Source organism: Pseudopipra pipra, chromosome 2 (genome assembly GCF_036250125.1).
Source record: "Pseudopipra pipra isolate bDixPip1 chromosome 2, bDixPip1.hap1, whole genome shotgun sequence".
Taxonomy (NCBI): domain Eukaryota; kingdom Metazoa; phylum Chordata; class Aves; order Passeriformes; family Pipridae; genus Pseudopipra; species Pseudopipra pipra.
Window position 1 is genome coordinate 110332164 of NC_087550.1, and position 25848 is coordinate 110358011.

Below are 25848 nucleotides of genomic sequence, written 5' to 3' on the forward strand. Positions count from 1 at the left end.
ACTTTAAATCTGAAGTCTGAAAAATATTCTGATTTTTTTCATTCACTTATCTCAGTAATGGCTATTGAATGTTAACAAGTTATTCCAACATAGCTGTGGTTTTACATCTCTACTGTTCACTTTTCCTGCATTTTCATTTAAGATAGCAAAGATGCCAAGTAGATTATCTGTTCAAGTCTAACTTTCTTTTGCCACCCACTTCTTTCTACTCATTTCCACTTAGATCAGAATTTATTCCCTTAGAAAATATTATTATATTTTATCCTGTGCCAAATTCATAAAACTGCCTTTGTGACATTCATCTACTACTCGAGGAACTAAATTTAAAAATAAAAGAAAAATAAAAAACATAGTGTACTTCTTAACAACATTCATGAGAAAATTCACAGTCTATAAATAGTATATACTTTAAAAGGTGTGTCAGTAAACAACAGCAATTAATAAAGTTCAACAGACTAATGCCTTAAATTTTATCCATAACAAAGTTGCTCAAAATATGAAAAAGCCTACTCTCTTTTTAAAGCCATTCCCCTTTGTCCCATCCAAATCCTTCTCCAGCTTTCCTGTAATCCCCTTTAGGCACTGGAAGGTGCTATAAGGTCTCACCAGAGCCTTCTCTTCTCCAGGCTGAACAACTCCAGTGCTCTCAGCCTGTCTCCACAGGGGAGGTGCTCCAGCCCTCTGACCATCTTCATGGCCTCCTCTGGACCTGCTTGAAAAAGCCCATGTCTTTCCCACGTTGGAGGCCCCAGAGCTGGCTGCAGCACTTCAGGTGCAGTCCCAGAAGCAGAGGGACAGAATCCCCTCCCTGGCCCTGCTGCCCACACTACTTTTGATGCAGCCCAGGATGTGATTGCCTTTCTGGTCTGCGAGTGGACGTAGCAGGGCATTGAGTTTTTCATCCATCCATACCCCAAATTCCTTCTCCACAGGGTCCCTCTCAATCTACTTATTGCCTGGCCTGTATCCATGTTTGGGATTGCCCTGACTCAGATGCAGGACCTTATATTTGGCCTTGTTGAACTTCATGAGGTTCATACAGAACCACCTCTTTAGTCTGTCAAGGTTCCTCTGTATGACACCCCTTCCTTCTAAAGTATCAACACCACCACTCAGCCTGCTGTCATCCAAAAACTCGCTGGGTGCATTCCATTCCACTGACCATGTCCCCAACAAAGATAATAAATAAGACTTGTCCCAGTACAGATCCCTGAGGGACACCTCTCATGGCTGGTTTCCATGCAGGCATTGAGCCATTGACTGCAGCTGTTTGAGTGTAACCATCCTTATCCACCAAGTGGACCACGTGTCAAATCCACGTTTTTGCATTTTAGAGAAAAGGATGTTGAGTGGGACAGTGTCAAATGCTTTCCACCATACTATCAATAAAACTGAATTCCAGTCAAATGTTCTTTATCCAGTGCATCCACTTTTATATGCAAGCTTAGGAAGATTCTGTCCATTACAATCCTCTTCAAGTGTTTTTACTGAATACCCTAGGAATGATATAAGAAGACAATTTCTACTCTAACAAATAGCAGTGATTTTTACTTTTTTTCTCTCTTCTGTTTTCTGAATTTAAGACCACACATCAATATTAGATTACTTTCTCTGGAAAATAAAGGTATATGCATTTACATTATAGATTGGTGGATAGACAGATTTCCATCTGTGTATTTGCGTTATCATACAAATTTTAGCTGAATAACTAAGAATTAAGAAAGAAATCATTTTCCTTAAAGTTACTTTTTTCAAGACATTGCCATATTCATCAAGTTAATGGCTCCTTACTGAAGTGTAGGAAACTTAAGACAAAAAATGTGTTAATCATCTTTAGAAGATGATGACAACAAAAATACAACTAAAACATTAAGTGACTGCCAGTAAATTACCATTCCTTGTCACATATATTCCCTTCATGTCGCTGTTATTCACCATCCTACCTTGCAACACTTTATTTTGGACTTTCAACTGGATATTCTTCAAATCAAAGCATTTTAGAACTTAAAAATATCAAATACAAATAAAAAAACATAGAAAGACGCCACTAATACTCCAGAGTTGAATTGTCAATCATGATTAGAAAGTGGAAACAAAGAATTTCCTGCTCAAAGTTCTCCATCTTAAATCTATATCTTAATTCTTAAGGGGATTTTGGAGCTGAAGACTTCCAGACAGTTAAATTTCTTTATTATTACAGAATCTTATATTTTTAGAGTGATTAAAAGTGCCACCTGTTCCAGATTTAATAGTGTCTCAGCTTGTGTTATCACCACTATCCTCATATTAATTAATGCAAAGCTGTCCTGAGAGTTCAGAAGCAGTGACTGCCTGACTCAAGAACTTAGCCAATGCTACTGGAGGGAACATTTTACCCTGTTAAATTTAAGAGACAAGACTATCACAAAAATCTCAGATTGGGACAGTTCAGCAACAGGATTTTTAATTTTAATGTATTTTTAATTTTGCTGCTTTTATTGTTGAAGAAAAGATCATTCAGAAATTTCTACAGTAATCTTAGAAAAGCATATAAGAATTCTAGTACATCTATGTAAAATGTACCCTTAGAATTAAAATGCAGACCTCGAATGCCCAAGATCTGTTCCTTTTCCTAGTGTTGACTGATTATATAGCTTTGTTTAAACTCCTAGTCTGTACAGAGGTGGATTTTCCCACCTATAAAAACACCAATATCTAAAAAATATGCTGAACTAATAATACTGCAGCAATATAGACATTTTAGTCTTAAAACATGCTACATGCATAAGGAGACCATCCTAGAATTCTGCTTACATATCTAATGTGTTTAACATCTTTTGTATATCCACCAAACAAACTTCGCCTTCACGTGCCAAGCTGCCAGTTCTTCTTAATAAAAGCCAAGGCAAAACATGCCTTTGTTTTGAGGGTTATACCCAGATTATGTTTCCTTTCAGTCACAAGTATATGAAACAGTAGATTTTCTTGGTTTGGCTTGTCATAGCAAAGCCAATTATAACATCATTATCTGTATCAAGAGGTGAGAACAAGACAGTAGCTGATACAACTGCAAACAGCAGGATCAATTTTTCCCTATAATAATAATAAAATCGAATGGAAAGGATTAAAAAAAAAATAAATTGAGTTTCTTTTTATACTACTTTGCCCACATCACAGCTGTGATTCCTAATGCTATCAATTCCTTTGGAAAGTTTCCTCATACACTTTCAAATATTATGTCTGTTTGACTGTATCTGCTGCTGTCCAGCCAGCCCAATATACTCCATACCCATCCCAGCCCACCATAGTACCTGATGTTCACTTTGCTCGTGATGGAAGCAGCATCATTCTGCAAATTCTTAAGAGAATGATGTGATCTGAAGCAAGTTTTCACTACTTTTGTTAGGCAAAGGATTTTTAATGACTCAGCAAGCAAAGCAGAAAAAGAAAATAAGAGGGAATTTGATAATTTAAACAAGTAATAGTTTGGTAACTAACACACACAACCAGCAAATGAAAGATCAGATCATGAATCCCCATGGAAACCCGTAATGCAGCCTGGCCACTGCTATAAGAGGCCATGAGCTTTGTCCTGAATTTACAGCTTTGTCCTGAATTTACAGAGCCTCAGCACTGGGGTTTGACAAACCTTCTCTGTCTGAAGGCTTGCTGGCCATCTTGTAGAGCTCTGCTTTATTTGGATTAGCTGTGACAGCAACTTTTTTTAATTCATTAATTAAAACATTAATTAATTTAATTAATGTTCAGAGCTCTGTGACTGATTTGTTTTACTTTTATCTTCACAGGGTACTACCAGAACTACCAGATATAACTGACTCACAGACAGACAAGAAATGGATAGAGAAATGCAGACTAGAAGCAAAAGAAAACTGGGTTTGGAGACAATGAACAAAGAAGTAATACCTAACATAGGTAAACGTCCCCATGTCTAGAAATTTGGAAGCATAGGTCAATAAAAAAGACAGATGTAAAGCACATCTACTAAATATATAAAAATTATCCCAAAAAAGGACATCAGAAGCTAATGACTTAAGAGTGTTACTCTCACCAGCAGTCCAAAGCTCCTGACTTCTGACTGCATCAAACCTGGGACAGAACACTCCCAGGCCTTCATGATTAGATAGATGCACGTGTCACCAGACATTCATAAAACTTCTTTCACCACTTCTCTTTATGTTGAAGTGCATGATGCTTGTTCTTAAATATATTTTTCTAAATTGTCTTCTCATGTCAATAATGAATTCCACTTGGGTTTTCATTGTGTGATTTATGATGCTAAAATCTGAACTGAATTAATCCAATGTTCAGCTAGTTGCATATGTGCTATTATACAAAGCAAGGAATTACAGAAATTACTTGTAATTAAGTGTACTTACATAAAGCAGTATATTGGTTTTCCTCATAAAGTAGCACATCATGGAACAAAACTGTTTCAATAAAATCTCACCTTAATTTGATGTACAATACTACTATAAAAAAAGTAAAAATAAAAATATCAACCTATATAAGAGCTGCTAGCATAAAATCATTTACCTTTATGTCTGTATTCAGATTGACAGCATGCATAGCCTTCACAAGTATCAAACAGTTGTGCAGAAACTGTTGATAAGTTCTTGGATTAGTATACATCCTTACAAAGTGAGTAGAAATCTAAAGAAGACAGAAAAATCAAAACTCTTAATCTTCCACTAAGCAAAGTTACTGATTTTGTATTTTCAGACCTTCAGCAACCCATAAAATCTAAATTTTAAACTGAAATTCAATGTTAAGAATATACCCAGTTAAAAATTAACACTGAAATAATCCCCCGTGAGTTGCTAAATTTTGTAGTTTTTTTTTTTTCTTTTTAAAAATACTATAGGCCAAGAGTTGCTGTTAAGGAAACTTCCCTGTCTGACCACTCAGGAGCCCCTCTGGGAGTCACCTGAGCAGGGACCGAAGGCCCATCGCAGCGGTGGCTCCTGTGAGCTGAGAGGTGCCCTACTTGACTCCCTACACTCCCCCACACTCACACACTCAGACAAGACACCTGGATCCTTAAAACAGTTTAATCTTGGTGCAACAGCAGAATAACAGCTCGAGCTGGTGCCTCTGAGGAGGGACCCCAAACAAAGGAAACCCTGGGCCACCCAGAGCTTGACCTGCAGCTGCATCCTGAGCTGCCTGCACTGAATGTATTCCTGAACATTGCAAAGGAAAATCAGGCCTGAACAAGGCCACTGACACTGAAGAACTGTATAAAACTTGCACAATATTAAGAAAATTCCTTACCAAAAACGGACAATAAGCTGCCACCTGTGCTGCCAATACCAGACCATCTAGAAGATCTTGGTCAAAATTTACTATCCATCTCCTTGGTGGTACTCCACCTGATTGTGAAACAAAGCAAGATTAATGAGACACTTCTCTCCAAGAGGCTTAATTTTTTTCTACATAGATATGATAACTATTTGAAATCACTGAGTAGAGGAAAGAACAGAAAAAGGAGACATCCATTAACATACAGAATTTTCCAGACATTTTTTTATTCCAGAGCCATGGCTGAAAACATGAAAAATCTCACCTAGAATATTGCAACTATTATTCATACACTCTGCTACAGCCTGTAAGAGTATTCATCACAGCAGAATGGAAAGCAAGTAAGCTAAACTTAACCTCATAGGTTAGGAACCTAAACATGTAAACCTTTTATTTTTAAAGGCCTAATATTAATAGGGTTACTGAAACTCATGAAAATAGGAAGGAATCCTTTAAAGCTGCAACCTTTAAGTACACAAAAAGGAAAAGGTTATTGATATTCTTTAAGATAATATTAAACTATGTGGGACAAATGCAATATAAATGAAACCCAAGGGTTAATTCCTGCAGCATAGATCACCACTTTTACAACTGTTGTAAAGGCCAACTCCTCACAAGGTTAGATAATTTTTTATATTTCTAATGTGTTTATTGAAACAAAACTGATTATTAAGAAAATAGATATAGTTTATTCATAATTTCTCATTTGGAGCATCCATATCTTAAGTATTTAACACAGCATTTAAACAACACTTTGTCCTTAAGAATCCTAATAAATCACAGGAAGAAAACAGTTACTTGAAAACACTCAATCTGAAGTATAAAAAGTTACTGACATACCAGTAACTAAGTACTTTAAATCAGTCTATGCCCAAATACCAGTACTTTCCTCTCTAGACAATATGCTGGTTTTGAAGAATGAACACATAGAAGATGATCTTTTTTAAGGAGAACAATCTGGTCACAAACTCTCAAGTACTGAGTCATGCCTTTTCTGTTGCATTATTTGCAGTTTCTTCCAACTGCTATTACAAAGACACCTATTACTCAGGTTTTTGTGTTTCCATTACTGTCTCAGGTCCAAGCTCCCAAATTCAGGAAATACTTTTGACTTCAGCCACTGGCAAGGTTTTCAGATAGACTGGGATCATGCTTTCTCATATAGGACCAATTATACAGGTTTCACTTCACTATTACACTTTTTTAAAAAATTAGTTCAGCCTACAACAAAGTCCTGTACCATATTCTAAGCAAAATCTATCTTTCATTACTCAACACAAGAATAGACATTATAGACTACAGATGACTCAGTATCTAAAAAACTTAAAATATCTATCACTTCTCATCAACTCTTTGTAGATACTTCAGCATATTCATACAGCTTTAGCAAGAAGAAACAGGAACAGATGCTACACAAGCTTAGCAACAAAGGTATGTAAATCCATCTGAGCTTAAATCTGTGATATTAGTAATGATTTTAGTCTGCCACTTCTTCAGTGTGGTGATGTTTAGGTTTGGTCCAAAATCCCTTATTTTTTTATGTTCAAGCTGTGAGTAAATTTAAATATTATTCCAAATATTCATTAAATGTATGCTCATTAAAATAAAGGTATTTAAAAGAATATTTGAATTACTATTTCATTTTCTATAAGTTTTCAAACCAAAATTACAACATGTATTAAAATTTCACTTTTTCAAAGTATTCTTTTCCTTATTGTTCAACTGAAACAACTTTTTTTCAAGCAGAAAACTGACAGGTTAGGGATCCTTGATAATTCCAGATTGGAAGGCACAAAAGATTAAGTCTGACAGGATATATAGCATCTCCACATTACCTGTGACAGGAACTGATTATAGTAAATATGGGCCTCAACATCTAAATTGGAACAGTACTAATTTTAACTAAATTCAGACCTCTATTTTAGAAATATCTACAGTAGGAGATATTAATTTCGTCCCACCTCTTTGGTAATCTGCTTACACTTATTTCTAAAGTATTTGATGCAGTCACTGCAAAAAAAATACTTTAAAAATAGCAAAATACATTTTTAAAAGCTTACTTTGTTCCTAAAAAGTCAGTCTTTCTAATATAAATCCATCATTTTATTGATCATCTTTGGTACCTATCAAAAATCAATAAACTGTCTTCTTTTTTTTATTAATAGAATTCAGACTCTCAGCACACAATATCGGTATTTTTAATAAATCACCATCTACACACTTTTATTTTTAACTGTCTAAAATTAGCTACTTCTACTTTATAAAGTCCAGTATTGAATTTTATTTATGGTTAGTCATCTAGATTGATTTGCTCAGTCTGGTTATGGAAATCACTAAATCATATGATTTGAACAAAAAATAAAATTTACTGTTTATTCGACTTTTACTTTAAACTTGCTGCCTTTAGTCTTCTGGTGGGAATATTACAAGAGCACATTTAAGCAATACCAGTTGTCCTTAGTATCACAGAATCACAGAAGGGTTTGGGTTGGAAGGGACCTTAAAGATCCTCTGGTTCCAACTCCCATCACAGGCAGGGACACTGCACATAGTCCCTGTGTAGTTTCCTGTGTCTTCAAATCCTTTCTTTCATGTTGATTGAATTGTCTGTGTGCCAGCAAAATGGGTGTGGGAATAATGCTGGCTTAAAAAGAAATTTTCCTTAATTTTTAGTCTGGATCACTCAATCCAGTTTGCAATACAGGCACGTAAATGTGCCACTGGAAATGAAACATGGTGGCACTATTGTTCAAAAAGCATTTATTGAACTACAGCTTTACAATCTACGTAAGTTGGAGCATAAAGAAAAAATCCCATGAGGTGGAATATTTTCCCATTTTAACTAATTAAATACTTCTATAAGCATTTTTGTTGTTTTTCAGTTAATCCTTCTGCTATCAATCAACCTACTTATCTCAAATGCTTGTGAATAAATTAGTCAGAAAACATAATGTATTTTTCCTAATTACACCAAATCTAGCAGAACATCTGCCAGCTAACCACTCTACAGTAATTAAGTTTTTAAATATAATTAGTCAATTTTTGTAGAAATAAACAATGGAAATCAGAAGTATTACTCAGGATACCTCATTTTCCCCTGGGCATGTAAATAAATTGAATTTCACTTATATTGGGACTTCTGGAAAAAAAAAAAATTACTAGTGGATCTTAAAGATTCTCGGCCAATGTCATGATGAAAACCTGACTGATGGGTGTTGTAGGCCCAAAATAGATTAAAACACAAACTCTAAGAGGTAACAGATAACTGTGTGGTTGGGGAACAGGAGAGGAAATTGTCTAAAATTTAACTTCTGACTTCTGAGACAGATTCCTGCTACTTGCTAGCTGCCTCCCATAGGGACTGGTTGCAAATTTTGATAACACCAAGAGTAAAATGCCACATTCTGAGTTCTCCCATTAACGAAGAGGAGTGAGACAGAAGCCTCAGGTTGATCACAAACTGTGCTCTGCACATAAACTATTAAGATTGGGAAATCTGGGGACTTGGACTTAAGAAAAGAAAGAGGCCAAAAAGAAGCATTCCCAAAAAGAATCAGTGGTCTCGAAGAGACAACAGGGGACTGGAAAGAAGGTGAAGATGTTCATAATTGGAGGAAAGACGTTGGAAGTGGGAAAGATCCTGAAGAAGTGGGAAGATAGAAAGATTCAGAGAGATGCCAATGGATGTGGAGAGTGACACTAGACTGGTGTCTGTGAGCAGCAGCACAGTATGAACTGACATGACTTTTTCCTGATGTTCTCAGAGCAGAATTGTCCTCCCTGGCACAGAGGGAATTCGAGGCCCTGTGAACAGAGCGCTGTGCAAAGCAACTGAGTGTGCGAAACTATCAAACAGGGTGAGCTGGTTCTATGATAAACCCCAGTATCCTGACCCAATCACCCACGTTTTGTTCTCTGTCACACCGTGACAATAGGTGAAAATTCATCATAAAAAACAATAACCAAGCAGGCTTAACTTGGAGGGAATGTGCAATCATTGTGCACAACCAATGTGCACGAGTGCAACATTTACTATGGCTATGGAAACCTAAAAATATACTGCAAGGGGCCTTGAGGTGAGTGATCTAAAATGAGAGTAGTTTCATTTCAGTTCATTTCATTTCACTCAGTGATGAGTGAAGCAACATTCATAGTCAATTCAGTGATTTTGGACTAAATTCCTGTGTGTATTTTTTTTTGAATAGGAAACTCTTTTTTAAACTAGTTATAGTATCATACTGCATACATTTAGTAACCAAGCATAACAGCATTGTCCTCATCTTTCTTGTGACAGGTTAAACCAACCTTTGAAGACACACTGCTTTTGTTGTTCACGTTAGAAAGAAAGACAGAAAGAATAAACAAACTCATTTCCAGATAGAAGCAGCAATGTTTTGCCATGGCAGTCTAATTAGTCATCTCCTCTTTTTTTTTTTTTTTTTTATTTTCATTTATTTTAAAAGGTCAGATCCATTTATTTTTGTTTTAAATATGGCCTTTAAAAAGTCCCTGCAACACATTTTACATCAATTACTTAATACATAGTGTCACTCCTAATTCATCCTGAATGTAGAAAAATCAGATTTGTCAAAACCAAAATTTATGTGGGAATGTTTTCACTCTCTTTGCCCACAAAGAGAATGAAAAGAGCAAACTATCTTCATAGTCATTCTTTGGATTGAATTTGGTCTTATCCTGCTGAACCAGTAGAATGGCTACAGCATTTTGCAATGCTTTTCTGTTTTTTTCCATAATCTCTTATTTTTCACAAAAACAAAAAAAATGTTTTTACATTCGTATGATTAGATTTGAAGCCTCACAATTTTATTGCAAGATAAGAAAATTATTGTCTAAATGGGGATAATCTAGAGAATGTCTATAACAATTTACACAAAAATGACAAACCACCTGTTTGCTGACAGAATAGCTAGCAAGTTATCATAAACTCCTCTAGGTAAAATTTGGTCTATTTATTTCACATGTAGATGATTCAATGGATCAAGGAAAAATACTATACATTCACCTTCATTAAGGTTTTTATTCCATTCTATCTCATAAAGAAGCAATGAAATGTAGTCTAGGAAAAAGGTACTGTCAGGTGGAGCATAAACCACTCAAAAACAGCAACCCTATCAGCCATCCACAAAAAAGGTCCTAGATTGCATACTCTCCGATATTTTCATGTGCAATTTGGAAAACTGCATAAAAGTACCGTACTCCAGTCTGGAAATAATATCAAGCTGGTTAAAGAATTGTCTTTGGGAAGAAAAACTAGTTACAAGTACTCATGAGGAAAGGACTATAATTTAAGATCTTTAACAACTGGAGTAATGATCTGAAACAAATGGGATGAAATCCAATAATGATGCTTTCAGCATACTACACTTAATTAAGAATAATTCATTACACAAATACTAGATGGAAAATTGGATAGAGGGAAGTTCTGTAAAAGAGAATCCAGAGGAAACAGTAAATCTCCTATGTTACAGAAAAAGCAAATATTTTGCTAAGATGCATAAACAGGACAGTTGTATCACAAGCACATAGACTAATCCTTTCCCTTCTGTTCAGTTCTAGTAAAGTCTCACCTGGTATCAAACCCAGTAGTGGGCACCAAACTTCAAGAAACAGATGGATTACTTAAGAGAGTTTACCAGAAGAAAACAGAGCTGAGTAGACAGAAAGACTGAAAGAATGGCAATGTTCTACCAAGAAGGGACAGAGGGAGAAACTGAAGCAGAAAATATCAATCTGCAAATATTTGTAAAGTTACTAGAAAAGCAAAGTAGATTCATTGCACATCATATTTTAGAAGGGAAAGGGCAGACTTAAGCACTAGTAGAGAAAATTTTGGGTTATGTTAGACAAGAGGAAACTCTTTCAAATAGAAATGAGCGGGAACTTTTGGCAGATATCGCCTAAATTGGACCATGGAATCTCCTTTTTCAGAGGTTTTTTTTAACAGCCTAGCCAAATACCCATCCAGTAATCTAGAGGTATATTCAGTTTAGTCTTTGTACATGAGAATAAAGCAGATTATTAATTTTCTCATTCTTCATTTCCTACCCTCTGGGATTTTTCACAGTTTCACTTTTATTAACTGATCCATCAGGATGCTCACTGGCTTCCTGACGTAAGCAGTAAACTAAGTTAGTAAAAAAGTATCTCTTTGAAGAGTGATGGTAGTGTTAGTATTCAAAGAAAGACCCAAAAAAATTACTAATTGGATCAAGTGTTCCCAGCAATCTCTGAAGTCATTTTTCCCAATGGTTATGCAGTTAAACATTTCACTGTTTCAAAGTGGTCGACACATCCCACTGCTAACAATTAAAATTAAATATTTAAAACTGTTTCCCCCTCTTCTGAAAACCACGAAGAAATTATACCCAATCTCATTCCAAACACATAGAGGAAATATTCTTTAGCATCAGTCCCACCAAAAAAAAAAAAAAAAAAACATGATCTTTCTGACAGACACTTAAACAACTTCTCCACGACAAGCAAATGACCACATAAAATTACCCTTAGTCTTAAAACAAAAATTCCATCAGGAAAGGAAAAGAAGTTGTAATGCAGAAGTATGATACATTGGTATTATCTGGATAAGCAGAAGTATGATGTATTGGTATTATGTGGATAAGAAGACCAGAGGAAAAAAAATTGTCTTATACCAAGTTTTAAAACTCTTAAAGGATCAGATTTAGCTCGATTTACTATGTTTAAGAGCTATTTTATATAAAAAAGTAAGAATAGCAATAAATCTTTAAATAAAGTACTGTATTTCTTGTGAAGCTGTTCTGCTGTTTTCACAAGCAATAAAAAAGTTAAATTCTTACTATCAGTTGCAAAATCAACTGATATATGTCTAAGGAGGCACAAGAAATGCCAAGGATAAATCTTCTGTTACATAGCCACAAGCAATTTTTTTCAAATTCTGAGTTACTGAAAAACAGACTAAAAAATATATAGAGTTAGGCTAACATTCTATAAAAGTTTTCAAACCAACCCAATACATTGACGTAAGAATCTTGAAGCTGATGGCCTTTAATGATTAAAGGTATGAAATGGGTCTTTATAAGAAATTGATAAATTAGACTGAGTTACTAACAATTGAATGGCAATATGACAGCAGTCTATATAAGTAGGCATGACACAGAATAGGAACTAGACATTGCCAACAAATTTGTGTATTCCACTGAGCTATTTAACAAAGAAAGCACGCAATTACAGAATTAAGCAGCAAGCTCAAAACAAAATATTTTACACACAAGAGAGAGATTAAATCTACTTACTGCTTCAAAATAGTATGATACTAGAAGTCTGCACAGGTTGAAAATACAATTAAAGAGATTCACAGAATGAAAATCTAGTAGAACCTTACAGAAATACCACCTCCATCTGAAACAGTCTTGAGTTTCAAATCAGGATACGTATAAAGTATTTCCGTACATTTTAACTGTTACTCATCTCTAAATAACTTCTATTGGAGGCAGAATATTAAGCCAGACAGACTTTTAAATTATCACAGTATGTTCTTTTAATATAAGCTACTTCAGTAATAACGGTTTATAATGTTATATAACAAATTCTTGCTCTGGAATCTGAAAATCTCTGGAGGTGAAACAAATCTATAGCTATAATAACACCCATAGTCCTGCTCCAAGTGCTTAAATCTGGTACTGAATAATGCAGACATTTACAAAAGAAATATGTATCAATAACCTTTCCTGTAAGTGCTAACATTAGAACCAGCACAAGGTTTGAAATGATGGTACTGAAGTATACAAAAGCAGGAGAAAGATGAGAGAAAATATGTCTTTTAATACTTTTTTAAAAGGCTTTTATTTATTATCTAAAATTTATTTAAGACTAACAAAGTTAATGTATCTGCCTTTAGAACATATGGAATGTGTGGCTACATTTTTCTTAAAACGGAAAACAAGAAATCTTTTATTAGAGACAAAAGGCAAATTACAGTTCTTACATCAGGCAGGATGCTATGACTTTTGCTCATCAACACTGATAATTATTCTTCCAAGAACTCCTGAAATATCAGGGACAGATTGATTTAATACCACTGTCAATTCATAATAATTCTAAGCAGAAAAGTTCAAGAAGCACCACACGGGGCAATGACAGAAAAACAGAGACACTGAGGATATGTCTCATTTATTCCCATCTGTTGCAGAATGTTTTTACCCTGAGGCACGAACATTTATCTTCCTGCTCCTAAAAAATTTTTCCAATAGTCTTTTGCTCCCTATGCTGTTTTATTTTCATTGATTCTTATCCCAAACAATATCTTAAATTGAGAAATTTCTTAGGTTTTTATGCTTCACATAAGAACAGTGCTATCTTATATCAGTCACCATTTTGTTGCTTCTCAACAGAAAGTTTCCATTTGTAAAGAGAACTAGCTTTAAAATCACTGAATGGTACTGAAAACCTCTAGATTAAAATGTCACCTTCAAGACTACTTTTTTTTAATGGCATTTATGAATCTTGGGAGGTCCCTTTCCCTTTAGGGTGTGATGTCATATCATGGCATTTCACTTATAGATCACTTTGATTTAAAATGCAGTAAATCACAGTGATTCATTACAGCAGACCTGGTTTCCATACTGGCTTCACAATGAATATTACAGTGCCTGCATCATCATCTTTTGTAAAAATAGTTAAATACAGCTCTCAACACATTTCATTGTGTGATACTTACAATGAATTAACAGAATCTTCCTCAAACCTCATAGTCTGAAAAGTTTTCTCCTCACAAAACACCTGAGGTGGTATTACTAAAACCCCACCTATACCAGATTTAACCTTCATATTTGGCATGCACTGCAGAAGTAAGTAGCATTAATTACACAAATAATTAGAACACTTATTTAACCCAGTTAGGAAACACTGCAAACACAACCTTGTTTGACTGAAAGCAGAAGAGCTGTCTGGGCATTTCATAATATATTGCAAGTAAGGATAAAATTTCTTCCTAAGATGTTGTCTTATTATTTATACTTAGATCATTTAGGTTTTTGAGGGTCAGCATACATATATATACTTATATACAGCTTTATATATAAGCATACATGTCTACACATACACACACATATACATGTATGCATATATGTACATACAAACATATATACAAATATATGGAGGCCTAAGAGTTTAGGCTTCAATTTTTTTTAAGATCTTTTTAACAGCTTTCCAAAGAAGAACACTTGGAATGTTTTCAATATAGGACTCTGAGAACTATCTTTCTTCACACTTTTATTTCCCTGAAGGGTCATAATGCCAGACAGTATCAATTGTACAAAATGGCTTTTTTATACTACTCCAAAATATAAAAAGTTAAATGAAACATGCAGTTTTGATTATTTCTCAACGGTGTATGAACTTTAAACTCAAAAAACAATTATTTTCCCCTTTTTTATTAAATAAAATCCTGATATGATCCTGTGGGTTTTTCAGCTATAGGGTACAAATTACGATGCAATTCTTAAACGTGGAGCAGTCAAAAAAGAAAAGCAAGCAAGACTGAAAAGCTAACTTATTGGACTTCATATTTCCATATTATGCTTCATCCTTATGCTCTACTGTGGAAATCATGAAATATAACACAGAAAAATGGTTTAAAACTTCGCTAATTTGTATTTCAGGAAATATTTTTAAGGATTTATCACTCAAGAACAATGTTCTCTTGTGATATTTTGTTGGAAGTCAGACTTTTGATAATCATGATAGTAGTTCATTAGACAGTCACTTCCCCTTCTTTAATTCACCTTTTTATTACTTGTGTAAAAAGCAATATTCATTAATTCGTAAAAGCCTGTTTTGCACTGATTTCAACTGAAAAAATCTTACATGAGATTACACAAGATTCTTCCTTTCTACTCTTCAAAGACAAAAAGTATTCTTTAGCTCTCGTTTCTCAACTGACTCTAAGAACTATCAAATTGAGAAGCAAAACTCAATGGATTCCATAAATATCCTTCCTAAAAACTGCGGAAAGAAGGGAGAGAGAACAGAGAACAGAGGAAGACAAATTCATTAAAACACAGCAAAAAGTGTACTTCTTAACTGCTATGCTAGAAACAACCTTAAATAAAAGTTCTACAGAATCCATTTTAAAACAAGAATTCTACTTAATTCTCATACAATTTTGTCAAGATATGTAATCTTACTAAAATATTTCCTTCCTCAGCCTTTTACCTGCAGGTACCATACTGAATCGACATCAAAATGAGGAAAAAATAAAAATAAAAACCACTGGCAGTGAAGTGAATAAAATGCATCCAAACCAAAACCGTCCTTATTGAAAATAAGACTCTTGAGAGACACCACTATGCCTAATATCGTCAGGTACACCTATACTGGCCCTGGATTAGAATTTCTCTTCCCTCTGAGGTAGAATTTTCATTCCAAGTAGATTTTCCAGTAAAGTGAAGATGTATCTACACTGGAGACAGCTTTTGCATCCCAGATGTAGGTTGACTGTTCAGGTATTGTTCAATTTAATAGCTGTCATATTCTCTAACAATTTTATATTAAACATAGAATTATCTATTCTTTTCAAAATCTTCCTGGGATACATTCATCCCTTATTTCCCAAAACATAATTTAACTTTTTCACCATGGTAAGAATCATAATTAATAAGGAAGAGACATACAGCTTCTCAGGTGGCCACTTAATTCACTAATCTGCAAAGTTTCCTACTGTTTAGGGAGTACAGGATTTGAATTACAGCATTCCAATACTCTAGTAACTTTTTAAGAGTTTTTCCTGTCTCTTACTTTCTCGTGCTATTAGTAGTCAGTCTTTCAGAGAGTAATGTTGAAAAAAAATGTGAAGATAAGGAACAGTAGAAGGTAACCTGAATATTTATTACACTCAAATAACTAATGCTTCCTCTGCTATCATTACTATTGCCAATATAATGCCTTAAGTGGGCACTGAATCTTACATTTCATGTATCATTAAAGTCTCGGCACAATAAGCAAAGCTGCATTCTGAAGTTTTATGGTATTTGGACTAAAGTTTCAACATTCCTTTCCAGTTTGTGGTCAATAAGACATATTACAAGCCTGCCCTTACAAAACATAGGTGCTTTTAAAATGTAATTATTTTTCAGTAGCAGTAAGGAGAGAAGATATGGAGATAGTAAACTCCTTGCTAATGTTCTCTCTAAGCTATTGAGATCTTAATTCTTGCAAGAGAACAGTTCTGATGAATGTCATGATTATCTTCAACTTTAGAAGGAAGTAATAAAGACGTATATTTGAAACCTCTCTGCACTGCAGTAGCTTAGGCTTGTCTCACTGTCACATTTCACTTTAAGTAGCCAAGATATCAGAGGAAAGACAGAGAAATGTGGCCTGGATAGATCTTTATTTAGTGAGAATTGATCACCCAACAGACTGGTTTGAGTTGAAAGTAGATCCATGGTGAAGACATATTGTTAGTCGGGGCTAAGTATTCAAAGCAGAGTCTTTGGATAGTAATATGCAGGCACATAAATATTAAGAAAAAGTGGTAATTGCTCTCTGATCTGCACTGCAGTAAGAATTTTAAAAAAAACCAACAACCCAATCCTTCTCTTAAAAGTAGTGATATTAAGCAAATAACAACAAAAATACAAAACTGAGGATATTTGGGATTTTCAGTTGAGTTGTACGAACACTTACTATACTCTGACTGACATTTTGCCTTATGACACTTTTAACTTCCTCTGAAAAAGCCTGTTTAAGCTTAATTTAAAGCTAATGTAACTTAAAATTGTCACAATATCTGAGTATAAATTTGATGATTAACCTTATCATAAAACTTAAAGGACCAATAGTATATCAGGACATTAAATCTGCTAAGATACATAAGCCCTTCTGCAGCGTATGAGCTTAAACAACAAATTCAGTCTAATGACCCTGAGGGACATCACTGGTCACCAATCCTCAGCCAGACTTTGTGCCACTCACTGACCATAATCCTTTAAGCCTGGCAGTTCAGCCTAATTTCATTCCAACTCACTGGCCTCTTAACTAGCCTGCACTTCATCATTTTTTTTATGAGAATGTTAAAACCATGCTAAAGTTGAGATAAAACCATCCACTGCTTTCCACCTGTCCACTGAGCTGGTCATGTCATCATGAAAGGCAATCAGGTTAATCAAGCATGATTTGTAAATTAAATTGCCTTTGTAAATTTATGGTGATGACTCACAAGAAGGTTTTTATACTTTGTGTGTTTGGCAATGTTTCCAAAGATTGTTTACTCCATCCCAAGAAATAAAACGTGGTTGACTGGCCTCTAACTTCCCAGATTCTCCTTCCTTCAGATAGGAAAGACATTTCTTCCAAACCTCTCCCAAACTTTCCCCCCGATTGTCCTGACCTTTCCAAGGTCACTGAGCATGGCCCCAAAATGACATTGGCCAGCTCCCTCAGCACTTGTTGGTGCATCCTATTGGGTCCTTTGGACTTGTGTTTGTCCAGTTTGTTTAAGTGTTTGCTAATGTAATCCTACTCTACCAAGGCTAAGTCTTCCCTGTTCCAGATCTTCCCATTCACCTAGGGGGCCTGGAATTGCTCAGTGACAGCCTTGCCAGTAAAGACTAAGGTAAAGAAGGCATTGAGTATCTCAAGTCTTTCCTGTGCCCTTTGCCATCAGATTCTCTGCCCCATTTAGCCAAAAGAGCAGCACAGCAGCAGACACCAATTCATTCTGAGGCAATAAAAGCAAAGCAAGTAAGAGGAAAGTGAAGGTTAAAACAGAGGATTCAGAGACATATTGAGGCAAGTCATCTGTGGAACAGAACAAAAGATCAGCTAAGAACTTTGGTAATGCAAAGGTATAACAGCCATACTATGAATTTACAATTTTTTCAGACTTTTCTCTTTTTTGGTTATTAGATCTTCAGCAATGCTCATTTATGCAGTTTTGTGAGAGAAATGGAAACAAAAGCAAAATAAAAGGGCATGCTTATGTGCATACACCAAGCTGTTCCTGTGTGCCCTACAGCAAACAGAATATAGAACTCATGAACCAAAAAACCTATAAAGAAGTTAATATAGCAAGGCAGTATCTCTAATTTCCCACACAGAGAAACATATATAGTCTCCTCCTTCCAATCTTGCACTTCTCTGAAAGCAGTAAATTATAATTAAGTGAAATTGTAAGAGATAACTGTAATGCAGATAAATGTCCTCTGGCAGTAACCACAAAATTCATTTTCACCTGTAACCTAGAGTCAAAGCTACAACCACATCTGCACAAATGAATGCATCAACCTATTGAGTTATCGGCACGATCAGAATGATTTATCAAATTTTCTGAGAACTCTAATATTGTAATTAAATTGTTCTCTTTGGGTGCCAATTTTCAGAAGCCTTTAGAACTAAATAATTGCAAAAAACCACCCTACTTTACAATTGCTGACAATCATAGGATGACTTATTAAAAATACTCATTTTAATATTGTAATTTGTTACATAACTACATCCTCTAAAAAACACTTGCAATAATTCACTCCTTAAAATGCATTATTTGTACATATTCCACTTGGACATTTGGAGCTTTTTGGTCCAGTAGTGTCCACTAGATCTGGACTTAAGGGTTTAGGTGCACTCCTCTCATCTTTAGAGATTATAAACTCAATTAAAATTTTAATGCTAAATAAGATGCATTTGGACATTTACATTCTTCCCCATGAGTTCCCACAGACCAGAACAAGGTCAGCCATGCCTCCACATCTGTATTACTGAAGCCCACAATAAAGAGGGGAGACAGTTGGGATGAGGAATACATCCATGCAGCATTTATGAGGAGCCACAACACTGGCCAGATATAGCCATTCTCTCTGCAAGTTGTCACCTATACACACAGGACTCAGATAACACCCAGCAGAGTAGAGTGCTTGCATCTGTGAGACAGCTCCATTAGACACAGAAAACAAAAAATAATACATGGCAAATACCTACTGTAGGGCATGTTACTTTAGCTAGGAAGCTCCCTGAGTTAATCATAAGAGCAGAATCAAGCTAGGAGCTGACAGCTAGAAATCCATTTCTGTTGGATGCAGGGGTATAGACTGACCTTTCAACCTTATCAGCAGAATTATTCAACACATTTGAGAATATCCAGTTTAATTTGCTTCTATACAGTAAAGGAAGAGAAGCAGAGGGATATTCAAAGCATATGCCCAAGTGAGACTTCTGGAAGATGATATGCAAATAGATTATCCATAATTCAGACAGGTCAGAAATCACTCAAGGTAAAAATAACACTAGAAAACCTTTTCTGTACGTGGCTTATGAGCCATTCTGGAGGCCTTCCCTGCTCAACATCAGACTGGCCTTTCTAGGGGTTCACTACCCATTCAAAGTAATGCTGAAAAAGGCAATGAAGTTAGGGTCAAGAAGTAAAAGGGGAAAATCATACAAGGAAAAGGAAGTAATAATTACTAGAGGTTGAACAGTTTTATCAGATTTGAATACCACAAATGGCTAGATCAGTCTTAAATGAAAAAGATCATTTTATCTAACCTTATCCAAGCAATCATGAGAGTCAAATTGCTCTTGCAAGTAGGACAAGATTTATAATCTGGAACCTTAGTCTCTATTACCTTGCTAAATGTCATTGGAATAAAGGACACACAAAAATTCTAAAAATTCTGAAAAGCTAGCTCTCAAACACACCACTATAAGCACAAATACTAACAACTCTGTGTGAGTATAAACAGAAAAATTAGGATAAAGTAATTACTGTTAGTTAATGTCAGTTAATGTCAGAAATTAGAAAGAAGAAAGTGAAAAGGTTCACAACACTTCACCCTTTATGCCTAGTTAAAAACGGTAAGATCACAAACAACACAGAAGGTCTATCATAAACAGTGCTGGTCAAAAGATGCTGTTCTTGGAACACAGAAATACAAGGAAAAGAAATACAAATGGGCAGGCAATGACTTATCCCCAAAACATACTGTCGATGATAAGTTGTTATGTATCTCAATGAATAACAACTGTAAAAGTCTACAAAAGGAGTGTTAGAAGGAAGAGCATAGTGAAAGAATTCTCACCTTTTTGACAATCTTTCCACACATTTTGTCGATTTGTCTCATAATTGTTATTCAACCAGGTGAGGATTTTTCGTTCATATGAAGAATATATATTACTGGATAAAGGTTCTGGTTTTATTCTTGGCATGTTCTCCGTGCTTTCCAAGCTGGATGGGTCAGTTTTGCTATGGGAAGAAACACGTCGAAGAACAAACACCTGAAATGATAAAAACAAACAACCTGAAATGATAAAAACGTGTTTTAAAGCATGAATTGTAAAAAGAGTTTCAAGTGGAAGGATTAAAAATAAGCATCAAATTCAAAAAAACAAAAGCCTTTCTAATACAGAAAAGGTTAAAGAGTTTACACATTAGCATCCACACAACCGTTACCCAACACCAAGGTGTGAAATGTCTGCAGGGCAAGATGTAAGAGAAGCAGCTGAGATCACTTGGTTTGTTCAGCTTGGAAAGGGCTGAAGAGTGATCTCATCACAGTCTACATGTTCCTCAAGGGGAGCAGCAGAGGCAAAGGGGCTGATCTCCTCTCTCTGGTGACCAGTGACAGGACACAAGGAAAGGGAATGAAGCTGCATGTTCAGTTTGGATATCAGGAAAAGTTCTGCACTCAGTGGTGGTCGGTCACTGGAACAGGCTCCCCAAGAAAGTGGTCAGAGCACCAAGTCTGTCATATTCTACAAAATACAGACTGTACTAACATAACATTTCCTAGCAGGAACATGTTAGTTCACTGTTAAAGTATTAGAACTATGAAAACTATAATGTTCTCACTCTTCCTTTTTCCTTCTCTGATAGAGAGAAATAAAATACTTAAAAGTATTCAGTTTTACAGATCTGTTTGGAGAAAAAAAAAAAACAAACACAGAATATACCACAGATCTTTTTCAAAACAAAGTTTTTGGCCATCAGTTCCTTGAAATTTTGTAGCAAACATATCTGAGGTTTACCTTGTATATCTGCAGTAGCACATCTGTCCAAGCTCGTTTGCTCACTGTCTCAAATGTGCCATCCTCCAGGACGAATATGTTCTTGTCACTAAATCTGTCTGAGCTTTTCACATCTCCCATATTCAACTCCGCCTTCAGAAAAAGGGATGGGATTTATTTTCCATATTCATTTCAGCAGTTTGGATGGAAATTCACAAGAGGACAATAAGGCATCAGTGGCACAAATGACTGGTAACATCTACTGTAGTGCAATAGTGACCAATGGTAGAACCATTTACAGTTTGCCACTATCTCAGGAATAAAAGCTACAATACAGAATTGACAGGAGTCGAAAGCAGCAATCAGGAAATAGGAGCAACACACAAAATAGAAAAAAGAAAAAGAAAAAAAGAAAAATAAAAGGGAAAAAAAAGGAACAACCTACCTTCAGTACAGTTTTTTCTTTTTTCACTTTAATCCATATCTTGTAATCTTCAGGTTCAAGCAGAAATTCTGGCATAACATGAGGAAGATATGCCCCTAGGCTTCTGAAATTGTAAAGCAGGAAAAGTTAATAGGTAGAAAAGATAATTGTTTTTAAGATATATAGATATATAGATATATATACACTCACATACACATACATACTGGAAGTCTTATGGGCGTAAGTGAAGGTGTTTCAAAACTCTGTTAACCGCTAAACTGACCTGCCATCCCTTCTCAAGTTGCTAATAAACGCAATAGGAAAAGTAATTGTAGTAGAAAAAGGCAACTGCATTAGAATGAATACCAAAAAAACTAATTTTCAAGTGAAGAAAGACAATTCTTTACCTCAAATGACCTCCTCTCCTCCTGGAAAGGAGAAAACAATGAAGAATTTTTGTTTTTCTCAGGGGAGCAGAAAAGCTTCCTTTCTTTTAGGTCAGGAAGATTATCATACCGTAACTAGATTTAAATTGTTCTCTGTGGTCTTGACATGGTTAAAGTGAATAAAAATCAAACTAACTTTTCTTGTTATATAACCAGTCTTTCATTTAAATGAAGTGATCCTACTTTTCTGGTACCATATAGTCCAACATGAATTTACTTTACACATTAAAAGTCAAATATCAGTTCAAAATTTGGATCATGACAACTTATTTCTCTTCCCATAGAATTATACTTTTCTAGTAACAGTATAATCTCAGTTTCCATACTTTACATGGTGACATTATCTTTTGATATTATTGAAATGTCATGTTTCATTCAATTATTTGCACGTTTTTAAAAATAAAAATACTTTATTCAGAGACCCAAAACCAGCATCAAGTTAATAGTCTGGTTCTAAAACTTACCATGTCTGAAATTCCCATTTTTCATTCACCCATAGACTCTGTCCAATGAAAACCATTTTAATTTTCATCTCTTCCCGAATAATAAAAGACTGGAATCTATAAAATATTAATCTTCTCAAGTATCCTATCTTCCTTTTGATGTTTTCACTTGGAAGGTACATGGGAATAGGTGTAATCTACAATTTTCTTTCCAAGAAATGCTACATAACAAGGTTACATGTCATCACAGTAAAGCTCTATATAACTGAATGTTCTCATAATTGGCTGCATTTTGCTACTGAGGAACATTCTTTCAAAAAAATTCCTCTTCATTCAGGTGGATATTTAAGCTGATGTCAGCTCTCCAAGATCAATATTTTCACACTGTTAAGACATTTTTCCTCAAGACACAGGACTTGCAAAAACTTAGTTGTACTATAAAATACTCAAGCTCTTCCTTTACTGCTGTGGTAACGCACCAAGGAAATCCTCTGAGTGGAGGACAATAAAACTGATAGTTGGAATGTTTCCTGAAACAGTGAGCAACATCCACCTGCCTTGACAAGTAGAAAATTTGAAATACAAATTATGCTTTATTTGAACTATGCTGACCAGAAAGTAGTGGTTGGTGGAAGAAATCCAAGAACTGTCTGCTGACTTTCCACAAATCACAATAAACGTGCAGGGATAGCAGATCACAGATAAATTACTCATATCTCAGCTGGCTCTAGAAGTCTTATCATCACTACAGACAGTCATGCCAGCAGTATAGATATTGTACATTTTTGTTCTATGATCTATAAACACCCATGAAGAAATGCAAATATTCTAGATGATCCTAAAATGTACAAGTAGGAAAAGTATATTCATAAATCAAGAGGAATGAAGAAATATTAAAGGATTCACATAAACTAGAAGAGGCAGAAAACTAACAGGATGTGGTAATGTTAAGCACATACTGAGAACAAATTTAATTATAGAAGGGTTCAGACTGGAAAAGACCTCCAAGATTATCAAAATACAGATAAGCCCAGGAATTTAGCTAGAACTGCTTTCCTATGAAAACCTGTGTTTTTCTCAGATTGTTATGGATTACTAATTCATGTCTAATCAACAGACCTCAACAACTGCCACTCTGTGTACAACAGGTGCTTGACTTAGCCTTGACCAACTGGCTGTTGCTTCAATTCTGTTCTGAATACATCAGTGACTTAACAGACAAAACTCAGTAAAACTGAAGTTGTTTATTAAAATTTAGCTATTAAAAAGCTTTAAAAAATTCCCAAGTAACCACCTTAAAAACACCTAAGTAATTCTTTCCAATTGCTGTTATGCATAGCAAAAAGGGTTGGGATCCACTTACCCCAAAACTCATCATTTTAAAGTATGCAAACTCCACCATTTATGCTAGTTTCAAGATTCCTAGAGTCCCGAAAAAGCTCAAGGGGGAGACTGCACAGAAGAGCCATCAGGCTCCATCAAGAACATCAGTGGAATGGTAAGAGCATTAATGAAAAACTTCATCTAACCATCTACTGAGTCTGCCTAAGTATTGAGGTTGAGAGTCATCTTCTTTTGCAATAAAGGAAGCAGAGTTCCTGTGGAATTTCTGTGTCGAATATAACTTTCCAAAGGATACTTTGATTAGTGTAAACTGCAGAGGACAACCTTGGTAAAAACAAATTAAAGGTCACAATACATAAACCTTACCTCACCAAAAAAAAAAATCAAAGAAAACCTACTGTACACCATTCAGTTGGAATCATGTTTGAACTATGCTAATTGAAAAGAGTGGAAAGAAAAGATGGATGAATGCATATTTCATCATACTTGTACTTACTTGAGGAAAGAAAGCAGTGCCGAATGCTGCCAGTGGAGCTGTAACATTCGTTCGACTGGATCACGGGACAGTAACTGGCTCGCTGCAATGCCTGGTAATGACTCTCCATACAGATGGAATAACATCTCACAAAAACCCTTATCTTTGCTGAGGTTTCGCGTAAAAACCTTATCTTGCGAAATAGTCGTCTGGACTTTACACACATCGCTAAGAGAGAAAAAGCCTGTGATATTATTCTTTTAAATGCACGAAATGATCTAAAATTACACATATCAGAATGTTAAGTTTAATAGGCCATGCATTAAAAACAGCAGCAGGAATGTGGAAAAGTATAGCAATTTTTTTCTTACAGAACTTCAAGAATTCTGAAGTGCATGTAATATTTAATATGTGTATGTGAAATACTTCATACATAAATTCGTGTTTGTCAATGCTTTTGCCAAACATAACTTTGATTCCTATCATGTTTATAAATGTCTATGTGTTTGTGTCCCAGAAAAGTGGTTTCTTCATTATTTAGCAGCAAGCTAGATAAGGTCAGCTGAGTGATGCCACTAAGACTGATTTATTTCCATGGTGTTTGCAAGACTATGAAATATTCTATCCCATATGTTTCTTGATCTTTAGATCATGTGAGAAAAAATGACGTTGTTAAACCACTTATGCCACCAAAGAAGGGACAATGGCTAGAACTGTGTTCATTCTGGGAGAAGAATCAATTTCAGTTCAGAGGGTGACATAATTTGAACTGCCTATTTAACATAAACTGCATTATGATATGCCAGAGCATGATAGTTGAAAATATATTTCAGAAAGTTAAAAATAACCCCTGGATGACATTTTCATATAAGCAGCACATATAAGCTATAATTTTAATAGAAAACTATACATTAGAGTGTGTTTATATTCCTTAGATCATATCCAAAACACTTTAGTACATATGTGCCAACATTTTGTTAGACAGACATGAGTATTCTGTAAGCAGATATTAATTACCATCTCAGTGAATGAGGTATTGAAATAGGATTCTGTCCCTTAGGCCAGCCAAAGAGCGTGAACCAACTCTTAATAGCAGTTATAGTCTTTTGAAAGAAGATGTACTCCTCTTTATCTTCATCAGGAGAAAGAGATAATTCAAGTTTATTTTTTTCCCTACGACTTCGACGGACAACTTCACTCTCTTCACTTACAACTTCACTGTCTTCACTGCCATATTCAGCGCTCTCATTTTCAAAAGCAGTATCCACATCTGAATGACACACACACACAAAAAAAGAAATCCTGAAATATTCCTTATTTCCCTATTTTTGTCTAGTACAAAAATATTTAACACACAATTGTTTCCAAAAAACCAAAAAAAAAATTCAGACAACAAATGATCAGCTTATTCAGGGAGTAAAC

At 35.2% G+C, this 25848-nt stretch overlaps 1 protein-coding gene across 3 annotated transcripts in view; it reads right to left on the minus strand.

Moving 5' to 3' along the window:
• The window catches only part of CFAP47 (cilia and flagella associated protein 47), a 281915-nt gene that overhangs the window by 198613 nt on the left and 57454 nt on the right, over positions 1-25848 (minus strand). For all 3 annotated transcript variants that reach the window (XM_064646845.1, XM_064646846.1, XM_064646844.1), the window contains exons 29-35: positions 25444-25696; positions 24448-24654; positions 21740-21842; positions 21316-21447; positions 20370-20565; positions 5272-5369; positions 4534-4650 (exon numbers count right to left, since the gene is read on the minus strand). In XM_064646845.1, the coding sequence (XP_064502915.1) occupies positions 4534-4650; positions 5272-5369; positions 20370-20565; positions 21316-21447; positions 21740-21842; positions 24448-24654; positions 25444-25696 (1106 nt within the window). The remainder of the gene's footprint in view (positions 1-4533; positions 4651-5271; positions 5370-20369; positions 20566-21315; positions 21448-21739; positions 21843-24447; positions 24655-25443; positions 25697-25848) is intronic.